This window comes from Pelophylax lessonae (genome assembly GCF_965119305.1).
Source record: "Pelophylax lessonae genome assembly, chromosome: 5".
NCBI classification, from domain to species: Eukaryota; Metazoa; Chordata; class Amphibia; order Anura; family Ranidae; genus Pelophylax; species Pelophylax lessonae.
This window is the reverse complement of record NC_138772.1, coordinates 481,984,276-482,008,303: the sequence shown is the minus strand read 5'-3', so window position 1 is coordinate 482,008,303 and position 24,028 is coordinate 481,984,276. Positions and strand designations below refer to the sequence as shown.

The window sequence follows — 24,028 nt, the reverse complement described above, 5'->3', positions numbered from 1 at the left end:
GACCACAAGTGTAAGGGGGCATATTGACCACCAGTGTACAGGGAAACACTGACCACCAGTGTAAGGGGTTACACTGGCCAACAGTGTAAGGGAACACACTGACCACCAGTGTAAGGGGGCACATTGACCACCAGTGTAAGGGGGCACACTAAGTACCAGTGTAAGGGGGCACATTGACTACCAGTGTAAGGGGGCATACTGAGTACCAGTGTAAGGGGGCACATTGAGTACCAGTGTAAGGGGGCATACTGAGTACCAGTGTAAGGGGGCACACTGAGTACCAGTGTAAGGGGCACATTGACTACCAGTGTAAGGGGGCATACTGAGTACCAGTGTAAGGAGGCACACTGAGTACCAATGTGAGGGGCACACTTTCCACCAGTGCTCACTAACCACCAGTGTAAGGGAGCACACTGTCCACCAATTTAAGAGGGCAATTTGACCACCAATATAAGGGGGCACACTGACAACCAGTGCAATAGGGCAAACTGTCAGATTTGTATTTCTGTTGGTGTCCCGGTTGCAGATTTTCCCTTAATTGCCTATTTTGTAAAGCTGTTGCAAGCAGGACAAGAAGTGAGATAATATCTCTCCTCAACAAAACACTGATAGCAGTAAAAACCCAACGAGAGTTAAAAACCTAACCCACTCTATTCAAAAGCTAGAAAAGGTTTTTGGCTTGACATACTCTTTAATACACATGAGTAACAAAATTTGAAATAAAAAAAATAAATAGATAATAAAAAGGCAACATACAGTAAGTTCATAAAACATTTCACTGCCCGAAGCCAGTGGCGTTTGAAATTGTAGAAGTAAATATATGAAATCAAGGACTAGTCCTGGAAACAGAAGTGAGAAGGTAACTAGATGGTTCTACATCTGACTGGGGTTCTTGGATCATTTATTATCTATCCAGCATGGAGAATCCCTGTTACTTGTAATGTCATGTTGGCTTCTCTAAAAGTCATCTACAATTTGGACAAAAAATAGTTTTGTCCGAATTGTATATACTCTTATAGGATGTGGCACTCAGCTACCAATATTGGTACCTGCAGTATCACCCTGTGAAGATGCCAACACAATTTCCCTGAAAGGCAGTCCATCAGACACACACAGTGCAATCAACTGATAGAGTGAAATGTATATTACATAAATAATAAAAAGCTTAGAGTGATAATAAAAAAAAAATAAAAAAATAAATAACTTGATAGCTGCTACACATGCTATAAAATGATACCCCTATGAATCATATAAATAATTAAAGATACTCTGAATAAAAGAGGAAACAAAAAGTATACAAATAGTATCTTTCAGTGGGTCCTTGTTAGGGACTCAGTCAAACCAACTTTAAAGATTGAACTCCATAATTACCATCATCTTTTATTTAGCTGTTAAATATAGTCTTTATTTCTACACTAATACATTTACAGTAACATCTATAAAAATTGTTTATAGAGCCCCTTTAAAAGTATACCCAGCACCACCTCACTAGTCTCATCCTCTGTGCATCTCCTGAAGAAGTGGACAGAAGTCTATGACCTTTTAGAGAAATTCAATCCCCCCTCCAACCAAAAGAAAAAAAAAGTAGTGTTGAGCATAATACAAGATATTGATGACAGTGTTTTACATGCTATCAATATTATTTATCAATAGGTAGATGTTGGGTGGGATAAGTAAAGGGGTGCAGGGTTCTAACCTTGAAGGGACAGGCATTGAAGAAACATAGTTTTTTAAATATATTAGTCTACAAATAAAAAAAATATATATTTTTAACAGCTAAATGAATCATGGTAATTATATGTATATGGCCCTGGAAACTGCTGATCTGCTGGCTAGTCTTTAGAATGCCTTTGTCATGTATCTGGTAATGTCTGCAATGGAGATATGGAGGATTCTTGTTCACGGACGCCGCCCCCTCGTGGCCAGGGAGAAAATGGTGTGTCAGAGAAGTTAGGCAAGCAAATTTTCCTGGATAGAACTTTCCAGTTGTCACTCAACACATTTTGGGGGAAAGGCGCTCCCCTTTCTCAAGATTAAACACACCTTGATTCTTGTTTCTCTATTTGCTGTAATAGATCCAAACTAGTAGATTTGCTTGTGTACCTAACCAGCGCTTAAAGCTCTGCTCACTAACCACCAGTGTAAGGGAGCACACTGTCCACCAGTTGAAGAGGGCAAACTGACCACCAATATAAGGGGGCACACTGACCACCAGTGCAATAGGGCAAACTCTCAGATTTGTATTTCTGTTGGTGTTCCGGTTGCAGATTTTCCCTTAATTGCCTATTTTGTAAAGCTGTTGCAAATGCTGACACCATTTTCACACCATGCACGTATTGTCGAACGCACACGTGTTTCTACGCGTTCCTGCAGGACGCTCATAGCTCAGTCCATCTATTTTATAGGCTGCCCTAAAAATGCAATGGAAGTCCCTGACCCTTTGGCTAAATCATGCTGCAACAAGCTGCATGGTGCTGTGGCACCATGCATTTTGGTGCATACAAAAACGCGCCCATTACCAGATGCATGGGGGTGCCATTAACAAGTAATAGCACTGCTACCTATCTAATTAAGTACAGTGTGTTTCTGTGCATTTCAGAAAAGCATGCAATTTTGTGTGAACCTAACATCCTATTTACTGTGCTAGATACTTTATTTCCACTTTTTGAAAACATGTTTTCTATAACTATGGGGAGCACAGCAGACTTTAATTTAGATTTTTTGTTTCCAACTAGGTGAAAGATGTGCAATTATGTGAGTTTTCTGAAGTTGTAATTTTTTTGTCACAATTTTGGGGAAAAAAAAGAGGAAATTAAATAAAATTTTATTTTTTTCCCTTTTTTTTTATATTGTTATCAGAACAGTGCAGGCTCACCATATGACTGGTGTGGTGGGTATGAGGGACCCATGATAAATGCTCAAGGGTCCCGCTCAGGTGTCTCTCCAGTCCCAAAGCATACTGCAAAAATAGGGAGAGATAGCCTGGTTGTCACACTCCTCACCTGACCTGAGTGGTTAGCAGGTAAAAGCAGCCTCAGCTCAAATCCTCCAGACTAGTGACACTGTACTGCTCTGGGAAGATAATCAGGATTTTTTTCACACTTTGATTGCTAATTACAGTGATGATCACTGTAATAAGCAATCTCTAACACTGTTCAAAGGTTCCATTCATAATAAGCTTGCTTACTACTGTGATTGGCCACAACTGTCACATGGTACAGGTACGCTGTGATTGGCCCCTGTGCAATGTGATCAATATGACCAATCACAGAGATCACAATATTACATGCAATGGCTATGAATGAAAGCCATTGTTGACAACTGACATGTGATCGCAGTGGCCACATTGATCACATGGAACCAAGTCTGTGCATAGCGGCCCGGTACAACAATCTGTGTTCCACCAGACACAGCGTGTTACAGATTATGCCGCTGGGTGCCCGCTAGGGCACGCATGAGGCACGCGAATGGGTGGATGCCATATGACGCCCTCCCGAGATAACAGTGTTCCCGCCTGGCCATTTTTGTACAATAGGCCAGGTATGAGGTGGCTGAAAAACAGAATAAGCAATACCAATCTAATGTCAGCACTGTTACAAATTTTAGGCTGACATTAATCACTTCTGGACTGAAAGATTTTCCCCCTTAATGACCAGGCCATTTTTTGCGGTTTGGCACTTTAATGGACAATGGCGCGGTTGTGCGACGCTGTACCCAAATAAAATAGATGCCTATTATTCCCACAAATAGAGCTTTCTTTTGGAGGTATTTGATCACCTCTGCAATTTTTTGTTTTGCGCTATAAACAATTAAAGAGTGATAATTCTGAAAAAAAAAAAAAACCAATATTTTTCACATTCTGCTATATAACATTCCCAATAAAAAAAACATTTAAAAATCGAATTTTTTCATCATTTTAGGCCAATTTGTATTCTGCTACAAATTTTTGGCAAAAAAAAAATCCCAATAAGCGTATTTTGATTGTTTTTCGCAAAAGTTATCGCGTCTACAAACTAGGGGAAAGATTTATGTCATTTTTATTTATTTATTTATTTATTTATTAGTAATGGCGGCAATTAGCGATTTTTATTGGTACTGTGACATTACGGCAGACAGATCGGACCCCTAACTAACATTTTTGACACTTTTAGGGGACCAGTGACATTACTACAGTAATCAGTGCTAAAAATATGGACTGTTACTGTACTAATGACACTGGCAGGGAAAGAGTTCACCCAGGGGCGATCAAAGGGTTAAATGTGAGCCTAGGGGAGTGTTGTCTAACTGTGAGGGGGGGGTGGCTTTGTGAAATCAATACAGAGACCTGTGTTCCTAAATAGGATGATCACAGGAGCTCTGCATTGATTCCTGAGAGAACAACGGTCTGCTGTGTTTACAACAGCAGACCGCCGTTCTCTCTTCACGGAGAGCGATCGCGCGTGCTCCGCGGCAATCGCAGCCACCGACCCCATGGATCTGCCTCCCCACTGGTGAGTGGGTGCCAGGATCACTCCCGCGACCCGCCGTACAGGTACGGCGATTCGCGGGAACCTGCCGACCTGCTGCCGTATAACCGCGGAGGCTGGTCGGCAAGTGGGTAAAGATCTAACAGAAGGAGGAAGAGTAGAAAAGAGTGCAGTATAAACAGGGGATGGCGAGATTATACTTACTGCGACAAGTTTTCTTATCTGGATTCAAGACAAACCCAGAACGACACTGACAGATGTACGAGTCGTCAGCGTTCACACACTCGTGCTGACAGCCATGAGTACCCAAAGCACAATAGTTCACAACTACAAAGAGAAATGATAGTAACATTTCAGAAATATTAAATACATGTGAAAGAATTGTAAAACAAAACAGCTAAATAGACATTTAAAATACCTAATGTGAACTTTTATTTTTCCAAATCTTAGTTCTTTCATGTGAAATTTGAACTTGGCTTGCCCTGATTCTCCCTATGGCTCCAGAATACTGCTAATTACATTGAAGAAAATGGGGCAAAGCAAGTAACTTTAGATGCTGGTATCCCAGAATCTACTAATCATTCTGAATGAAACCTCAGCTTAAGAACAAATATTTGAATTGTCTGAAAGAAGTTTATTTAGAGCTGAACTCCGAGATAAGCAAATATTGTCTAAATACAAGAGCCACGTGTATTCTAAGTGGAATCTTGGTGTGCTTTGTGTATTACTTCCAGCTTTGTGCAGTAATCTAGTGTGAAATTTTGCCTCTATGCAGGAGCTTCCTGTAATGCAGACCGGCCACTGCTGCTCCCTTGAATTGTGCAGGGTGACTGGTCTTGTCCCTGCCCCCCTCTGGTATTTCATGCAGGCAGCCTGTAGTGGTTGGGCTTATCTGGTCCCTCCCACAGCTCTGCTCTCTGCACAGTGGAGCCCAGTAATGATGTCACTGCTACAGTGAGGGGAAAAAGTATTTGATCCCCTGCTGGTTTTGTACGTTTGCCCTCTGACAAAGAAATGATCAGTCTATCATTTTAATAGTAGGTTTATTTTAACAGTGGGAGACAGAATAACAACAAACAAATCCAGAAAAAGCATTTAAAAAAAAGTTATGAATTGATTCGCATTTTAATGAGTAAAATTATTATTTGACCCCTTCACAAAACATGACTTAGTACTTGGTGCAAAACCCATGTTGGCAATCACAGAGGTCAGACGTTTCTTGTAGTTGGCCACCAAGTTTGCACACATCTCAGGAGGGATTTTGTCCCACTCCTCTTTGCAGATCCTCTCCAAGTCATTAAGGTTTTGAGGCTGACGTTTGGTAACTCGAACCTTCAGCTCCCTCCACATATTTTCTATGGGATTAAGGTCTGGAGACTGGCTAGGTCACTCAAGGGACCTTAATGTGCTTCTTCTTGAGCCACTCCTTTGTTGCCTTGGCCATGTGTTTTGGGTCACTGTCAAGCTGGAATACCCATCCACCACCTATTTTCAATGCCCTGGCTGAGGGAAGGAGGTTCTCACCCAAGATTTGACAGTACATGACCCCGTCCATCATCCCTTTGATGCAGTAAAATTGTCCTGTTCCCTTAGCAGAAAAACACCCCCAAAGCATAATGTTTCCACCTCCATATTTTAAACTCCATGAGGTTCACCCGAGGGTTCTTAAAGAGCTCAGCCAGGTGATTGCCAGACCGTTATCCCTGATCTTTAAGGATAGTCTACAGACGGGTATGGTGCCAGCTGATTGGAAAAAAGCCAACGTGGTACCAATATTTAAAGAAAGGGCCGAGATATATCCTGGGTAACTATAGGCCGATCAGCCTAACATCAGTAGTCGGCAAGATTTTGGAGGGGATGTTAAGGGACCACATACAAGACTTTAGTAATGAGAATGGTATTATTAGTAGTAATCAGCATGGATTCATGAGAAATCGTTTTTTGCCAAACCAATCTATTAACCTTCTACGATGAAGTGAGCTGCCACCTAGATAAAGGTAAGCCTGTGGATGTGGTGTATCTGGACTTTGCAAAGGCCTTTGACACCGTTCTCCACAAACGCTTACTGTACAAACTAAGGAAGGTAGGTATTGACCATAGGATGAGTACCGGGATAGAGAACAGGCTCCACGGGAGAGTACAGAGGGTGGTGATAAATGGGGAGTACTCAGATTGGGCGGGTGAGGAAAGCGGGGTCCCCCAAGGTTCTGTCCTGGAACCAACCTTGTTTAATTAATTCATAAATGATCTAGAGGAGGGGATATCAAGCACAATCTCGGTATTTGCGGATGATACTAAACTAAGCAGGCCAATATCTTCTATGCAGGATGTGGAAATTTTACAAGCGGACCAGGAACAAAATAATGGGGTGAGCAACTACATGGCAGATGAGGTTTAATGTTGAAAAATGTAAAGTAATGCACTTGGGCATCAGAAACACGAAAGCAAGCTACTCACTAGGGGGGAAACCTCTGGGTGAGTCTAGGATGGAAAAGGACCTGGGGGTACTGGTAGACAACAGGCTTGGCAGTGGCATGCAATGCCAAGCCGCTGCAAGCAAAGCCAACAGAATACTGGGATGTATAAAAAAGGGGATTCACTCCAGAAATGAAGAGATTATTATCCCACTCTACAAGACTCTGGTCCGGCCACATCTGGAGTATGCTGTCCAGTTCTGGGCACCGGTCCTCAGGAAGGATGTGCTGGAACTGGAGAGAGTCCAGAGAAGGGCAACAAAAATAATTAGGGGAATGGAGGACAAGAGCTATGAGGAAAGACTACAAGCACTGAACCTATTTTCTCTGGAGAAGAGACGATTGAGGGGGGATATGCTATCAATGTACAAATACTGTACTGGTGACCCTAGCATAATGAACAAACTTTTTAGAGAAAGGGAATACAATAAGACACGTGGCCACTCACTAAAACTAGAGGAAAAACAGTTTAACCTTAAAATACGTAAGGGGTTCTTCACTGTCAGAGCAGTAAGGATGTGGAATTCTCTTCCACAAGCAGTCGTATCAGCAGGAAGCATTGATAGTTTCAAAAAACTATTAGATGGGCACCTTAAAGACCACAACATACAGGGGTATACAATGTACGGTTAACGGCAAACACACACACACATCATAGGTTGAACTGGAAGGACTGATGTCTTTTTTCAACCTCAAAAAACTATGTAACTATATGTGAGATCTTGCATGGAGCCCCAGACCGAGGGAGATTGACAGTTATTTTATATTTCTTCCATTTGACAATAATCGCATCCACTGTTGTAATTGTAATCCTCTCACCAAGCTGCTTGGCGATGGTCTTGTAGCCCATTCCAGCCTTGTGTAGGTCTACAATCTTGTCCCTGACATTCTTGGACAACTCTTTGGTCTTGGCCATGGTGGAGAGATTAGAATCTGATTGATTACTTCTGTGGACAGGTGTCTTTTATAGAGGTAAGAAGCTGAGATTAGAAGCACTCCCTTTAAGAGAGTGCTCCTAATCTCAGCTCGTTACCTGTATAGAAGACTTCTGGGAGCTGGAAATCTTGCTGATTGTTAGGGGATCAAATACTTATTAATTTCTTTGTGAGTGGGCAAACGTACAAAATCAGCAGAACTTTTTTTACCTCACTGTACTTTTACAAAGTAATATTTGGCTTTCCAAAGACATTTGTTGCACACAGTGTTAGTTTTGTCAACAAAAACATTTTCATCAATATTTTCGTCAGCGGCCTTTTTATGGTGACGAAAATGAAACAAAGACCACAACATTTTCATCCACTGAGAAAAACTATGAAGAAAATCAATTACGTTTTGGTTTACGTACGAAAACGAAACGAAATTGTGAGGCAGGGACGTTTACCCCCATGAACTTCTGGTTTCCATGGAGCTGCACCTGCTTCCGCTCCTAGCAAGCAAGCATCCCGAGCTTCGCTTATGGGCCATACACACTATAAGATTTTCTGAAGACTTTTTCCTTTAGACTTACCAAAACCATATAATATGAGGTCAAACCTAAACACTTTCAATTTGTATGCAATCTGGCAGGCCCTTGCACTACATAGAAAAGGTAAATCTGAAGGAAATCTAACCACAAAAGTTGGATAGTGTGTATCCAGCTTTAGCAGCAGTTAGCAGGCTGTGCAGCCAGGATTACAGGCCTCTGAGTTCTCAGACGACCATCCTAAGCAGCACTGTGCATTACAGGACTCCTGTTGAGAGTCCCACTCCCACTTCCGATGACCGCCCAGAGCAGAGAGCACTGTGAGTGTGTGCATTACAATTACAGGCCTCCCATCCGACCACCACTAGTCTAGAACACTGTGTGTACATTACAGGCACCTCTGACTACCAGCATCAAGAGCACTGTACATTACAGGCCATGCCTCAGACCTGAGGCCACCATCCAGCACTGTGCAGCATTACAGGTCTCTCAGAGTCAGTCCACCATCCCAGAGCACTGTGCAATATGGGTCTCTCTCATACCACCAGCCAGAGCACTGTGCAGCATTACAGGCCTCTAATACCAACATCCAGAGAACTGTGCAGCATTACAGACCTCCTCAGACCACCATCCAGAGAACTGTGTATCTTTGTTTTTTTTTGTATTTATTTTAAACTTGGATGGGAGAAGGGATGAGTGGGATACTCCTCTGGCTCAACTATACACAATTTGAGTGGGACAGCTGAAAAATGGCTGCTGGCGCTGACTTGACGCTGGCTAGATGCCGGTCAACGCTGGTTGCGCTGGTTAACGCTGACTTGCTGTCTGTTAACGCTGAACTGACTTCTGACTCTTTCATGTGGCACAAAGTCCTAATTAAAGCTTCCTTTACCCCTCTTAACTGAGGTAGCTACTTAAAAGACTGCTGCATTGCTTAACACTTCAGGGCCCGCACCGGCACCCTCTTTCACACACACTTATCTTCAGGGCTTAATCACTGGCACCCCCTTTCCAAGCCTTCTCTACTGGTTAGGTGGCTCCTGGATCCCTCCGACCTTCTGGAGTGGTCCCCTATTCTAGGCAGACCCCTGAGCAGTATACAGTACCCAGGACACTGCTTTCCTGGAAACTTCTGCCCCAGCAACTCCACTCGGTCCTCACACTGGATCCCTATCTGCACCTCAGCTCAACCTTCTGTCCTTCAGGCCGACCGCCAAGGACACCTTCTCTAGCGATGACTGGAGGAGAGAGAGCCGTCACCCTCCTCCTCGGTCTCTGCTTCCTGCCAAAGACACCCTGTCATGTGCTCCCCTCAGACTTCTATCCCCTCCCAGGATGGATTAAGGCAGATTCTGCCCTCTGGGATAGATACAAGCCCTGGTGTGCTATTGGTCAGGTTTCTTCCACTGCCCAATAAGAGTCCTCGTTGGACACAGTGGGGAGACTCCCCAAGCTCAACAGACACAACTGGGGACACATGACAGCCTAGCTGAACAATCAGACCCTCCTGATAAGCAGGCAGAGCCCCTCTTATGGGTTTTCCTAGCACCTACCTAGGAGGGTGCTACAAACGCATTACACTTTAACTAAACTCATTCGATTTAAGTTAACTACAAAGATTTTATTTGACTAAAATGCACTGGAGATTTTAGTCGACTAAAATAAGACTATAACTAAAACAATTGCAGTTGACCAAAATGGGACTAAATCCAAAATGGCATTTTAGTCAAAAGACTATAAATAAAACTAAAACAATTGCAGATGACTAAAACGGGACTAAAACTAAAATGGCATTTTAGTCAAAAGACTATAACTAAAACTAAATCAAAATTTGATGCAAAAATTAACACTGGTTGCAAACAAACTTAATTTGTCTGCGTTGTGGCTTTTGAGGAACATATTACAATTAAAGTTTTTGTTCCCAGAGTTCTGCTTTAAGATGCATGATGCAGCACAAAAAGTCTTTAGAAGGAAAAAGCTCCTATTAGCATAGGCTACAGCCTATGCTGATTGATAAAGGTTTTTCAACATGTTCCTCCCTTTGAAAGAAGTTAATGATATGATCAACATCTGTTGAGCAGAGACGGCCAGGCAATGATCAAAATCGGACCCTGCTAAAGCAGCCAAATTTCGATCGGTGTATGGCCAGCCTAAAGGGCCATACACACTTGACGAAAATCGTACGAAATATCCTCCGATTTTTCTCTGTCTTCTCAGCGTTCATTACCGTTTTAAGTCGACAGTGCATAAATGTTCACAAAATTTCTCGTCCGATTTTTCTTTTTTTTTTTTGGCACATTTGTTCCTAGACTTCCGGGTTGTCAGCAACTTCAGATCATGCGCTGTCTTTCGTATCCGATTTTTCACGGACATACTGTATACACATTAAACGAAAATCAGTTGTCTGGGGACGGACGAAAAACATTTTGGTGTTTGTCCCTCCGTTTTTTTTTGTTGAAAATGTCGGCATCGGCTGCTGAAAGTTGTGTACACACTAGCCGAAAATCGGACGATTTCACATCGGGTGGAAATTTTCGGCAGATTTTCTACTAGTGTGTACCCTGCTTTAGGGAGGGTGATAGCATCTGTCAGGGTTTGATCTCCTTGTTCAATCATGGTAAATCCTCACTGTGTTCCTATTACGCTCTTACAAGATAAAATGGTTGCAGCTGTCCCATTTTCTGTCAAGTTCTCCAAAGTACGGTAGGTAAAACCCTTTTTTAACATAAAAAAGGCGCTGCGCAAACTGTTGGCGCTATATAAATCCTGTATAATAATAATAATAAAAAAAAAAAGGAATATTCAGCGCAAACAAGAGCCTAAATGATCCCTAAATAGATTTGCAAGCTGGACACTAAAAGGTTAAAACACAACACCTCAATAGTACATTGAATTAAAAAATAGTGCAGCGCAAATAACCAATCAATATTATATATCTGTAAAAGTCCTTGTATGACTATATCATGAGACACAAGCTGTAAGCCACTGGGATGAGGATCTGCGTCCAAGCCAAAAACATGCCAGGGTCAGTATGAGTCCAGCCCATCCACCAAAGGCATTAGCAGCTCCTTACCTCATATATGTGACCAAAAGGTCTAAAACCCATTCCCATATACTGGGCAGCAACAGTAGTCCAAAGATCAATCGTTGGCACAAGTGATGGTCTCTCCCAGATATGCGGATAAAATAAAATAAAATTGTTGGTAGCGGTCACATGGTGTCTCGGTTTCTCTCCTCCCCTCCGCCTCGAACCCTGTCACTCGCTGCCTGGAAAGGGATTCAAAATGAGTTTTGATTCATTTTTCATTTCGGATCCCTGGCTTACAGCTTGTGTCTCATGATATGTTCATACAAGGACTTTTACAGAACTATAATATTGATTGGTTATTTGCGCTGCACTGTTTTTGAATTTGAAACCCTTTTTGCAATCTCTTTTTGTGCCTTAGCAACCAGGATTCCTTAAAGTATAACTAAAGTCAAAACTTTTTTTTTTTTTTTTTTTTTAGGTTTTGAATAGAGTGCAGATGGGTTAGAACCCCTGTCAGTTGATATCACAGTATGTTTCCCCATTAGGGAGATTCACCCTCTCTGTTTGTCCTGTTTACCATTATCATTGAAAGAAAATCCCAACATTTTGGGTTGTCCCCAGAAAAGTAATAGAGGGGAACTTTTCCAATGGGGACACTAGATCTGGTGACCTGGGGTTCCCAAAGAGATTCCCTTAATTTGCTGGGATTTCCTCTCGCTTCCTGTTTTGGAATAAAAGAGGGCAAAAATAAAATTTACAGGGGTTATAACCCTCCTTTACTCTATCCAAAGTTAAAAAGAAAAGGTTTTGCACATAGTTCTACATTAACATATCATTGGGAAGGCACTCCGCTCACAAGTCCTCATTAGCTGCACACTGCCATTCATCCAGATTCCCCTCACCCCTGGCTATCCCAGAGTCCTTTACTTTATATTGAAAGGGGAACATGCAATTCACATCTCCAAATGGACAAAACATGCTTTTTGTGCATTAAATTATAACAACAAAAAATAAAAAAATAAAAAATACATCTAAAAGCTTACTCGCAGTGCCGACATGACCACAACTGTCCAGGTTTGTCTATTAGACTTCATCAGAGACTGTCAGCTGGCTTCAGAATCTTCTTTTAAACCACTTTTCCAGCATACTGTAAACCTAACTGGTCTTAAAACTGTCCCTTCTTAAAAAAAAGATGTGTATACTTACCTATGTTCAGTCTGCTTGGGTCTGGTCAAGTAATCTGAGCCCCATGTTTCAAGTGGTGGGTCAGGGAAGAGGAGGGAGCACCAACAACAGCTGAGACATGGAAACCTATGAGTGAAGTCACCATTCGTGGATTTTCCACCCATTGTCGAGTGCTCTAACTTACCTCTTTTCAGCCCATTCTGGTCTGGTATGGTCACATGATCCCATGTCAGTCAGCATCTGCAGGGGAGGGGAGAGAGCGCTTGACAATGGCTGGGAAATCTAGGAGTGGTGACATCACCCATAGGCTCCCATGTCCCTGCCGTTGATGGTGCTCCCTCCTCTCCTTTGCAGCCAACGCTGGCTGACAAGGGATCACATGACCATACTAGATGGGAATGGGCTGATAATAGGTAAGTATATACTGTGTTTTTTTTTTTTACACAGGTTAGTCAGAAAAGGTGTTAGGAGGGGGAAGGACATTTTAGGACTAGCCAGTTTTAGGCTGGAATTCTACTTTAATTCCTACTTTACCAGTCCATATACCATTTCATTTAACCATTACACTGCATATCTCCTGCTAGCCATATCTGAATAGGGGTGACCATACACTACACAATCTCCCCTGCAATATAAATCCGAAAGGCTCCCTGGATAGGCCTGGGTGAGAGAAATATGGCTGCATGGTGGTATGGAGCTGATAACTTGTGAGCTGATTCCTGGAAGCTGATCCACAAAACCATTTTTTGATTCACCCCAAGGTGGTCAGGCAGTCCTGACTGCTCAAAAAAGTTTTGACTTTCATCTATCTGTGTTCCTATTTGAAAGATTACCCCTCACGTCCTGTCCCCCTGACACCAGAGATGGGCTTCAAGGTGAATCAACATAGAAAACAGTCTACAACTTACTTTTACAAGATTTTCCATCTTTGGCCAGCTCATAGGCCTCGTAGCACTGGCACACGTAGGACCCTGGTGTGTTCACACAGATCTGCTGACAGCCATGGGACTCCGAAGCACACAGGTCCTGAACTACACAAGAGAGACAATTAATAAATGCATTCAGATGTCAGAGCCATTCTGCTGCTACCGATCTCTAGCTTCTCCAGGCACATTGCAGAGATCAATCATTTTTGAAGGTAAAGCACAGTTTTCATTGAGCCCATATTTTGAGTTGATATTGCTGTGTTTACTTTAAAGAGAACCTATGCTCAGTCCATTCAAGTTAACAGGTGCACCTAAATTCCTCCCCCCTCCCCATAGCAGCACATATTTAATTTGCTATCCTACTGCTCCATTCAGGCACCAGAAGGTAGAACAGAAAGCCCTGTATTAGCTCCGTGTCTCTTCAGTTGGAGCTTACACACAGCTGAGGACTCTGCACACCCACTTGTGACAGCACTAAGCCAATCACTAAGCACCAATGCTGTCACATGTCATGTAGTAGGTGCATAGGCGTGCGCAGCCTATTGCATTAGGGTGTGCACCCCAAAGCTCAAACACGCATGCGTGTATATATATATATATATACACTTTGTACACATACACACACACACTATATATATATATATATATATATATATACATATATATATATATATATATACATATATATATATACACACACACACTTGTCAAAAGTATTGGGACACCTGCCTTTACACACACATGATCTTTATTGGCATCCCAGTCTTAGTCCGTAGGGTTCAATATTGAGTTGACCCACCCTTTGCAATTATGCCAGCATCAATTCTTCTGGGAACGCTGTCCACAAGGTTTAGGAGTGTGTTTATGGGAACGTTTGACCATTCTTCCAGAAGCGAATTAGTGACGCCAGGCACAGATGTTGGACGAGAAGGCCTGGCTCGCAGTCTTTGCTCTAATTCATCCCAAAGGTGTTCTATTGGGTTGAGGTCAGGACTCTGTGCAGGCCAGTCAAGTTCCTCCACCTCAAACTCGCTCATTCATGTCTTTATGGTCCTTGCTTTGTGCATTGGTCCAAATCATTTGGTGAAGGGGGGATCATGGTGTGGGGTGTTTTTCAGGGGTTGGGCTTGGCCCCTTAGACTCTTAGGGTGTCAGCATACCAAGACATTTTGGACAATTTCATGCTCCCAAATTTGTGGGATGGCCAGTGCACAAAGCAAGGTCCATAAAGACATGGACTTAGCATGGGTGGTGGAAAATTAACTTCAAGTGCAATAATTTACATTATAATAGTAACTAAAACATATAAAATTAAGTGTAACAATCTAAAAAATAAAAATTCCAAAGTGCTCTACTGGTGTGAACCTTCCAACTAAAAAGTTTTTGCACTAAAGTTAAATTGTATAGCAAATATCTGTAGAGGGGTTCCACCATCACTGCTAAGTTTTGAAAAAGATGTATGCCTTATTTTCCTTTTGATGTGTATTACAGGTGAAATTACATGTGAGGCACTGATACGGACTGATAGGCAGCACTAATAGGCACTTGTTCTCAGCACTGACTGGCACTGATGAGGCTGCACTGATGGGCACTGATTGGCAGCACTGAGAGGTGGCACTTATTGGCAGCACTGATGGGTACTGATAGGTGGCACTGATAGGCAGCACTTCTGGGCACTATTAGGCATCACTGATGGCTACTGATAGGCGGCATTGGTGGGCACTGATTGGTGGCACTGATAGGAAGCACTGATAGGCACTGTTAGATGTCACTGATGGGCACTGATGAGGCGGCACTGGTGGGCACTGATAGGTGGCACTGATAGGCACTGATGAGGCGGCACTGCTGGGCACTGATAGGTGGCACTGATAGGCACTGATGAGGCGGCACTGCTGGGCACTGATAGGCACTATTAGGTGACACTGATGGGCACTGATGAGGCGGCACTGGTGGGCACTGATAGGTGGCACTGGTGGGCACTGATGAGGTGGCACTACTGGGCACTGATAGGTGGCACTACTGGGCACCACTTATGGACACTAACAGGGAAGAGGGGGAGTTTCACATTCAGCAGACAGTGAGACTTGCAAGAAGCGCTCAGTCTGCCTGCAGAAAGAATAGGGAAATATGAATTCCTCTATATGCAGCTTCCCCATCCCCCTCCTATGCAGCACACACACTTGGGCAATGGGCGCGCACTCACCTTCTTCCCGCCGAGGCTCCGTCCCTGCTTGCTGCCGAGGCTCTGCCCCTTCTTCCCGCTGAGGCTCCTCCCCCTTCTTCCCACTGAGGCTCCGCCCCCTTCTTCCCATCGCGGCTCCGCCCCCCGCTAGCAGCACGGACTGAAGGAGCTGCCACTGCAGCTGCCTTCACACTGCGATGCGGGATCTCAGAGCACGCTGGCTGACACCCCCCAGTCCTTGCCCACCCCCCATTGGTACCCCACTGTGTGTGTGACACTTTCATGTATGTGCTGCTTTCAGGGAGAAAGATCAGCTGTCAAAACTCAGCGGTGATGTCGGGGGTGGGCGGGATGAGCAGCTGTCAAACACCAGCCAATGATTGGGCTGCTTAAGAAAGGGGCGGAGCCACATAAACGAAGCGGCCGCCCAGACCCCATCTCATTGGCTGGTGTTTGATAGCTGTTCGGTCCCGCCCACCCCGACATCACCCCTGAGTTTTGACAGCTGGTCTTTCCCCCTGCAAGCAGTAACATTACCTGACAGCGTCACACACACTGAGCGGCTCTGGCAAGCCTCACTGTCTGCTGGAGCCAACAGCACAGCCGCCTCTCCACCAAGTATCTCCCTACCCTCAGTGCCAAAGATGGAGATCTGGCCCTACACTAACAGACACAGTGTGATTAGGGTGTGCCCAGGCACACCCGGCACACCCCGTGCGCACGCCTATGAGTAGGTGTGACAGACCCAACCGGGACAGCGGCTTTTGGAGAGGATGCTAGCCTCTTGCCTACTGACTATGAGCCCTGGCATTTGAGGGGGCTCTATTCTTTAGGAGGTGTGTGCCTGGGGACCTTTGGAGTAGTTTTACTTTGGATTCAAGTCCATGTCTTCCCGAAACACACAGACTCTGAGAACTGGAGGACCTGGATACAGATTTGGGGCCTCTGTGTCTTAGCATTGACTGCTTCCACCCCCTCCTAGACCCAGAGATTTAAAATTGATGATTATAATCTGCTCTAAACAACCTGATGCTGGGGTCTCCTGCTGTTATGAATAATCTCTTTATTAAGGTGTTATGTGTTTTCTGTTAAAGTGATTGTAAACCCTTACCTTGTAAGACAACCTATTCAGCTTGAAATAGAAATGAAAGGCAAAACATTTGTGTATTGTTTTAAAAAAAAAACATTATAAATCCCTTTTTTTCCCCGTTTTTTATAAGTGATTACATATTCTCTGTTCTCAGCTGCATAAGAGCTGGGGGAGGAAAAGCAGCAACACACTGAGCTTCCCATTGAATGTCTGTGCATCAGGAGCATGTCAGGACAAGTCTGATCATTGGAGGAGAGCATGGCATAGCTAGAGAACTGATTACAGCATTCTCCTGCTTAGTGTGATCAGTTTTTAATAGGAAAGCAGAGGGACTGGCAGGAACACCAGTGATTTCACATAAAGGAAGCAGTACAAAGAGACCAGGATCATTTCTTATACAAGTACATGGTACAGCAGTCACATATAAGGAATATGAATGTTGGGGTAACAAGTGCTTTAAGGGTCTTTTCCCCATTGTGTGCCTCCTAGGTGTCCATTCCCATTGTTATTTGAGTTAATTGAGTCACCTATTGTTTCTGTCTATTTGCTAATCCTACATGATGCGAATAGTCTTGTGGCAACTTTACCTTGTTACCTAACCATTGTGGGATAGCCCAATTTGTAATATTTGTTTTTATTGTTCATGTGGGGACTGTCGTATTTGTAAAGTGTGTAAAAAACAGTATTTCTGTTCAATAAAGTGATTCCTTTGCTTTTTACCTCAACATCTTGTCTGTGTACTATGCTTGGGGTAAAGGGCTGGTATTAGCTATCAGTCTGCTAAATGGTTTGGAGGGCAGGAGGCTTAGTTTGGCGGAGACACCCAGACGGGGTGCCAGGTGGTCCGTCACAGTAGGTCACATGCTTTTTCATATCCGATAGACTTGTATAAGCTCCATTTTGCTCCAGCTGGAGCTTACATAAGGCTAAGGACTCTGTCCAACCCCATTTGACAGCGCTGAGCCAATTATCAAGTACCATGGGCCTTACAGTGGAGCGGTCACATGCTTCTTAATGCCCAGAAGTACCTGGATTTTTCTTTGTTTTTGGCAGGTTAACAGAGTGCCAGGGGAGCAAAGGAAAGTTAAGCATGTGCTACTGAGGAGGAGGGCATTAAAAGCGCACTTTTACACTATGGGGTTGATATACGAAAACGGGTTCAGCTGTGCATGGTAGCCAATCAACTTACAACTTCAGCTTGTTCAATTAAGCTTTGGCAAAAAAGCTGGAAGCTGATTGATTTATATTCAGAGCCGCACCAGATTTTGCACACTCCAGTTTTAGTAGATCAACCGCAATGTTCCCAGAGGTTCAGATATCTACAAAGATAGACTGTGGGATGTGGGATGTTAACATTGAACAGGGTGGGCTAATTTAGACCAGAATGGTTAGACAGGATTGAAAAGTACAATTTACGTAAAAGTGCACTCCAAAAAGGAGGACAGGTTGCTTGGCATGAGCAAAGAAAATATTTGCTTTCAAGTGTGGAGAGAAACCCTTTAGGATATAGGCGATGTAATCATCTCAATGGTGTTGTCACTCTCGGGAGACAACAGTATTTTCTCCTACATTTTTGCTATCACAGAAGTGTAGATTTTTCATTGCACAATGCAGACAGAGAAATAGCTGAATTACCTCTGCAGGTCTTTTCATCAGGGTTCAGGATGTATCCTTGCTTGCATCTACAAATGTATGAGAATGGAGTATTGATACAGAAGTGATCACAGCCATGTTCAGAAGTAGAGCATAAATGAGGAGCTATGAGGAAATGAGAGAAGAACGAGGTTACAAAAGATCCAATTTTTACAAAAAATGCATCACTAATCCATCCAGGATCTATCAGCAGAGCAATCATGAGTACTTCTAAAAGTAGGAAATGCTTGTTTTTTCACAATGCATTGTTCCAGTCTTTTGGAAAATTTACACATGACACAACAAAGATAGTAAAGAAAAAAAATCATCCATGAAAGAATGTTGCATCGATTTGTCAGTGTGAAGGAGATTGCAGCGGGTTCTGGCAGTGCATTACTGAGGACCTGCAGGTTCCTTCCCATTCCTTCTGCCAGTGCCTCATCACTCTTCCTTCCCGTTCCGGCCTTGCTGTGCAGCCTATTGTTGTGTTACAGCGGCAGTGATAGGCACTGGTAGGTGGCACACTAGGTGACACTGTTGATGAGGCACTGCTCGGCACTGATTGACAGCACTAATGGGCACTGATAGGTGGCACTGGTGGGAACTGATCGGCAGCACTGGTGGGCATTGATAGGTGGTAATGGTGGGCACTGATGGGCACTGACAGTTGGCACTAGTTGGCACTAATTAGCAGCGCTGGCAGGCACAGATTGGGACCGATTTCCCTGTACCAGAAGCCGGTTACCGGCTTTCTTCTATTCTCCTCACGCTGATCGTGAGGAGGAAAAAAGCTCATAACCGGCTTCTGTTTACTTCCGTGAACAACTTTCATTGACTGACAGCTAATCATGTGGTAAAGGCCCGCTGTGATTAGCCCTTTACCCTGTTCTGTGAGGACTCGATGATCACAGAGTGGGCCGCAGGGGGTACGCGAGCAGCGCGATGATGGGAGGACGTATATTGACGCCCTCCCGACACTGGAAGCCCTCGCTGTAGCTGTCTTTCTGCTATAGCGCAGGCGGAAAGTGGTTAAACTGCAAACAGGCAAGCTGTGTACTGCAGAAGAGACAAACCTGCCTACTTGAAGCCTTCTTTAGAATGTTCACTGGGTTGTGCTTGTACTAGCGACAACCCAAAACTTTGGCTTTTCCTCACTTTCAGTCCTGATAACAGTAGTCACCAGGACTGACCGAGAAGGAAAACTTCCCTAATGGAGACACAAACAGCAATGCCAATCTCACAGGGGATCTAACACCCTACCACGGTATCCAAAACAAAAAACAACCCTTCAAAAGGCAGAAAAACACTTAAATGTTAAAATATACAGAAAACGTATTTTAAATAGTTTCAAATGTAGAAAACTATATTTCGCCTGTGGGTAAGAGACTTTAAACTGTTCACTGGTAATTGGATTCTGAAAGCTTGAATCTGATTGATGTTAACAGCGCAATACTGACAATTTCACTTAAGATACTTTTCGAAGGCCCTTTGTATGTTACGTTAAGTGATCCTTAGGGAGTTATGATTCAGCAGTATGCAGTATTTCCTACGTAAGATCATCTATCCATCTGTGCACTACAGAAGACTCGGCTCATGAACCGCCGCCGTAAATGTCAATAAACAAAGAGTCCCATAGCTAATATTATAGTAATTAATTTTACATGTCTACAGTACACACAAATCAGTTGGCACAAAGTCAAAGTACTGTCTTATAAGTTATAACCTGTTTATTATTTTATGTTACAGTAGCTGCTTTAGTGCTTTAGATGTTTATTCTAGTTGAAGTACATGTCTTCTTGTCAGTGCTTGGAGCGGTGCCAATGGGGGAAGTTAACAGTAAATCAATATGTAACTCCACCACAAGTCCCCTGAGCCCAATTCCTATTTACTTATTTTACAGCCGTCTTCCCAGCAACACAAAAGGGATTCTTGAGGTTTTGGTGCTGCTGATCTGAATATATTTCAAGGCTGAGCCTCTTGTTCCATTATTGGGCCTGTGGTCTACCCTTAACCACATGATTCTGATAGACCTCACACACTCAGTGAAGTGTTAGCGTATGTCAGGAACCCAAAGCAATATTATGGCTAAGAAACAATATACGAGTAGAATTAATATCATCAAATATCAACTGTATTGTTTCCGAGCCAAGCGACTTTTTACCCCCTAAACAATCAACTACCATTCAATCTTTAAATGGTTGAGCAGATGTTTGGAAAAAGTAATTGGACCAAACCCAAGCTTGCAGTCAAAGTATATCTGTAGTTTTTAGTTTGTTGTGGTTGTTTGTGTCCCTGTTGGTGAGCTTTTCTCTGTTTTGGTGATCTTGACACTCAGTCCGTCACATGGGCAGGAAATGTGGGAAACCATTTAAATGGGGACATGGACACCAGAAGAAACCTGGAAGAGGTCCTAACTTGCCTTCATTTTACTCCAGGGGTCTCCAAACTATGGCCCGTGGGCCAGATGTGTTTCTTGCCTTTTTTCAGTCCTTGGGGCACTATTCACCAACAATGGGGTACTATTCCGTCCACTGACACCAGAGATAGGGAACTAATTTTCCCACTGGCAGCAATGATGGGGCATTATTCCTCCCACTGACACCAATGATAGGGCACTAGTCCTCTCAGTGACATCAATGATGGGGCAATAATCCTCTCAGTGACATCAATGATGGGGCACTATTCATCCCTCTGACACCCATGATGGGGCACTATTTCTCCCAATATTAATCATGGAACACTATTCCTCCCACTGACACCAACAAAGGGGCACTATTCCTCCTACTGACAACATTGACTAAGCACTATTTCTCCCACGAATACCACTGCTGGGGTGCTATTGCTTCCACTGACACCAATGATGGGGCACTATTCTTCCCAATGATACCATTAATGGAACACTATTCCTCCCACTGACACTACCAAAGGGGCACTATTCCTCCTACTGACACCATTGATGAAGCACTATTTCTCCCACTAACACCAATGATGGAACACTGTTCCTCCCACTGATACCAATGATGGTGCACTATTCCTTCCACTGACACCAATGATGGGGCACTGTTCCTCCCCTTGATACTTATGATGGGGTGCTATTGCTTCCCCTGACACCAATGATGGGGCACTGTTCCTCCCCTTGATACTTATGATGGGGTGCTATTGCTTCCACTGACACCAATGATGGGGCACTATTCCTCCCACTAACACCAATGATGAGGCACTATTCCTCCTACTGACAACATTGACTAAGCCCTATTTCTCCCACTAATACCAGTGCTGTGGTGCTATTGCTTCCACTGACACCAATGATGGGGCACTATTCTTCCCAATGATACTAATCATGGAACACTATTCCTCCCACTGACACTAACAAAGAGGCCTTATTCCTCCTACTGACACCATTGATGGAGCACTATTTCTCCCACTAACACCAATGATGGAACACTGCTCCTCCCACTGATACCAATGATGGTGCACTGTTCCTTCCACTAACACCAATGATGGGGCACTGTTCCTCCCCTTGACACTTATGATGGGGTGCTATTGCTTCCACTGACACCAATGATGAGGCACTATTCCTCCTACTGACACCATTGACTAAGCACTATTTTTCCCACTAATACCAGTGCTGGGGTGCTATTGCTTCCACTGACACCAATAGTGGGGCACTATTCTTCCCAATGATACCAATCATAGAACACTATTCCTCCCACTGACACTAACAAAGGGGCACTATTCCTCCTACTGACACCATTGATGGAGCACTATTTCTCCCACTAACACCAATGATGGAACACTGTTCCTCCCACTGATACCAATGATGGTGCACTATTCCTTCCACTGACACCAACGATGGAACACTGTTCCTCCCACTGATACCAATGATGGTGCACTATTCCTTCCACTAACACCAGCATATACAATGCCTGGAAAAGGTCCTCTTCTACCCAAGGTGTGTTGCAGAGTGAGATCACTGGGTGCAGCGGAGTCTATTCCAGATCAGACATTGTGGAGTAACAGGAACTGGCTTCTTTATTGGAACATAACCACAGATAGCAAAAGATGTCTCCTGCTCATAGTAATAAGAACACAGACAGGAAAAGATAACCAACAAGTACAGTACAGGTAATTACAACACATCATAGAGAATGCATAGCATTTCACTGAGCATTAGCAACATCTAGTGTCCTATTTATGAACTGCGGTTAATCAGTAATAGGCTAAGCTTTAAAGTTGTTGTATCTCCAACAAGGTGAAGATGCCAAAGTGTGCCCCTTGCCCATCCCCCAGACCCAGACACATCATGCATGCTTGTAAAACTGTACAATGGTCGGTCTGGCTCAGTGTTCAGAAATGATGGCTGCTCTTTATTTGCCCTAGGGTTACCACTTTTTGGTCTCTGGATAGCCAAACAGGATGATGGGCATTGCAGCATGGGTAAACTAGCGTGATTTACTCATAATGAGTACAACGAAAGATGATCAGATTTTCATTAACCTTATCATAACCAAAATGTGTTCTTCTATCTGGGAACTATGGTTAGTTCTACAGTAACGTATCAAAAGAACTCTACTTACTTACTGGAATTTGTCCCTTTCTGGTACAAAGCATGGTAATGCTATTTACTAATCATAAGAAAACATTTTAATCAATGGAAAAAAAATTGAAAAAGTTTACAAAATGAAAAAAAAATAGCTTGAAAACTTGGGGAATAAGAAAGAATTGGATTTCATATCTGAAAATAAATAAATAAAAGAATGGCTGAATAAACGCACTTACCACAAAGCTTATTCTGGAAGACAGATGTCAATGTTTCAATCTGACTAAAATTTGCTACTAAGAAGACATGTTCCTCATGTGGCTCACTTCCAATGGATTTCAAAGTGTCCATATCTACCCGACCAACCCCAACGGCAAATATTAGGATCCCAGAGTTCCTTGCCTTTGCTGAGATTTCAGCTACGGGGTCCTGCGGCCTGCCATCAGTTACTATCATAATAATCCTTGGCACAAATTGATGCGATGGGCGGGCCCCCTCAGTTTCTGAAAAGGCAATGTTCATAGCATACTGAATGGCCAGTCCCGTCATGGTTCCAGTGGCAAGGTGCATCATCCTCTTTACTGCTCGTTCAATATCAGATTTCTTTTTGAAAGTCTTCAGGGAAAACTCATTTTTTACGGTGCTGCCATATTGTAACAGACCCACTCTGGTGGTATCTTGGCCAATATCCAGGAATTTGAGCATAGTAATTAGAAATTCTTTCACCTTTTCAAAATCGTACGGGCGCACACTTCGGGAACTGTCGATGATGAAGACAAGATCCAATGGCTTGTTGTGACAGGCTTCCTCTGAAAAAGAAGACACAGTAAGCAATGAAATACTCTTATAATACATGCAAAACTGTTTTATTTTAGTTATGTGATAGTTTATGTTTTTGGGGGTTTTCGAGATGCGCAAAGAGAGATCACCCACACACACTTGTAGATGAAACCAAACTGTATATAACATTTAAAGTGGTTCTAAAGGCAGAAGGTTTTTTATCTTAATGCATTCTGTGTGCAGCAGCCCCCCTATTACTTTTC

At 43.4% G+C, this 24,028-nt stretch overlaps 1 protein-coding gene across 1 annotated transcript in view; it reads right to left on the bottom strand.

Moving 5' to 3' along the window:
* Positions 1-24,028, bottom strand: part of MATN2 (matrilin 2) — a gene marked incomplete at its 3' end in the record, with an annotated part of 143,739 nt that overhangs the window by 110,255 nt on the left and 9,456 nt on the right. Inside the window, exons 2-5 of the mRNA XM_082259007.1 lie at positions 23,225-23,794; positions 18,449-18,571; positions 13,524-13,646; positions 4,671-4,793 (exon numbers count right to left, since the gene is read on the bottom strand). Coding sequence (XP_082115133.1) covers positions 4,671-4,793; positions 13,524-13,646; positions 18,449-18,571; positions 23,225-23,794 — 939 coding nt within the window. The remainder of the gene's footprint in view (positions 1-4,670; positions 4,794-13,523; positions 13,647-18,448; positions 18,572-23,224; positions 23,795-24,028) is intronic.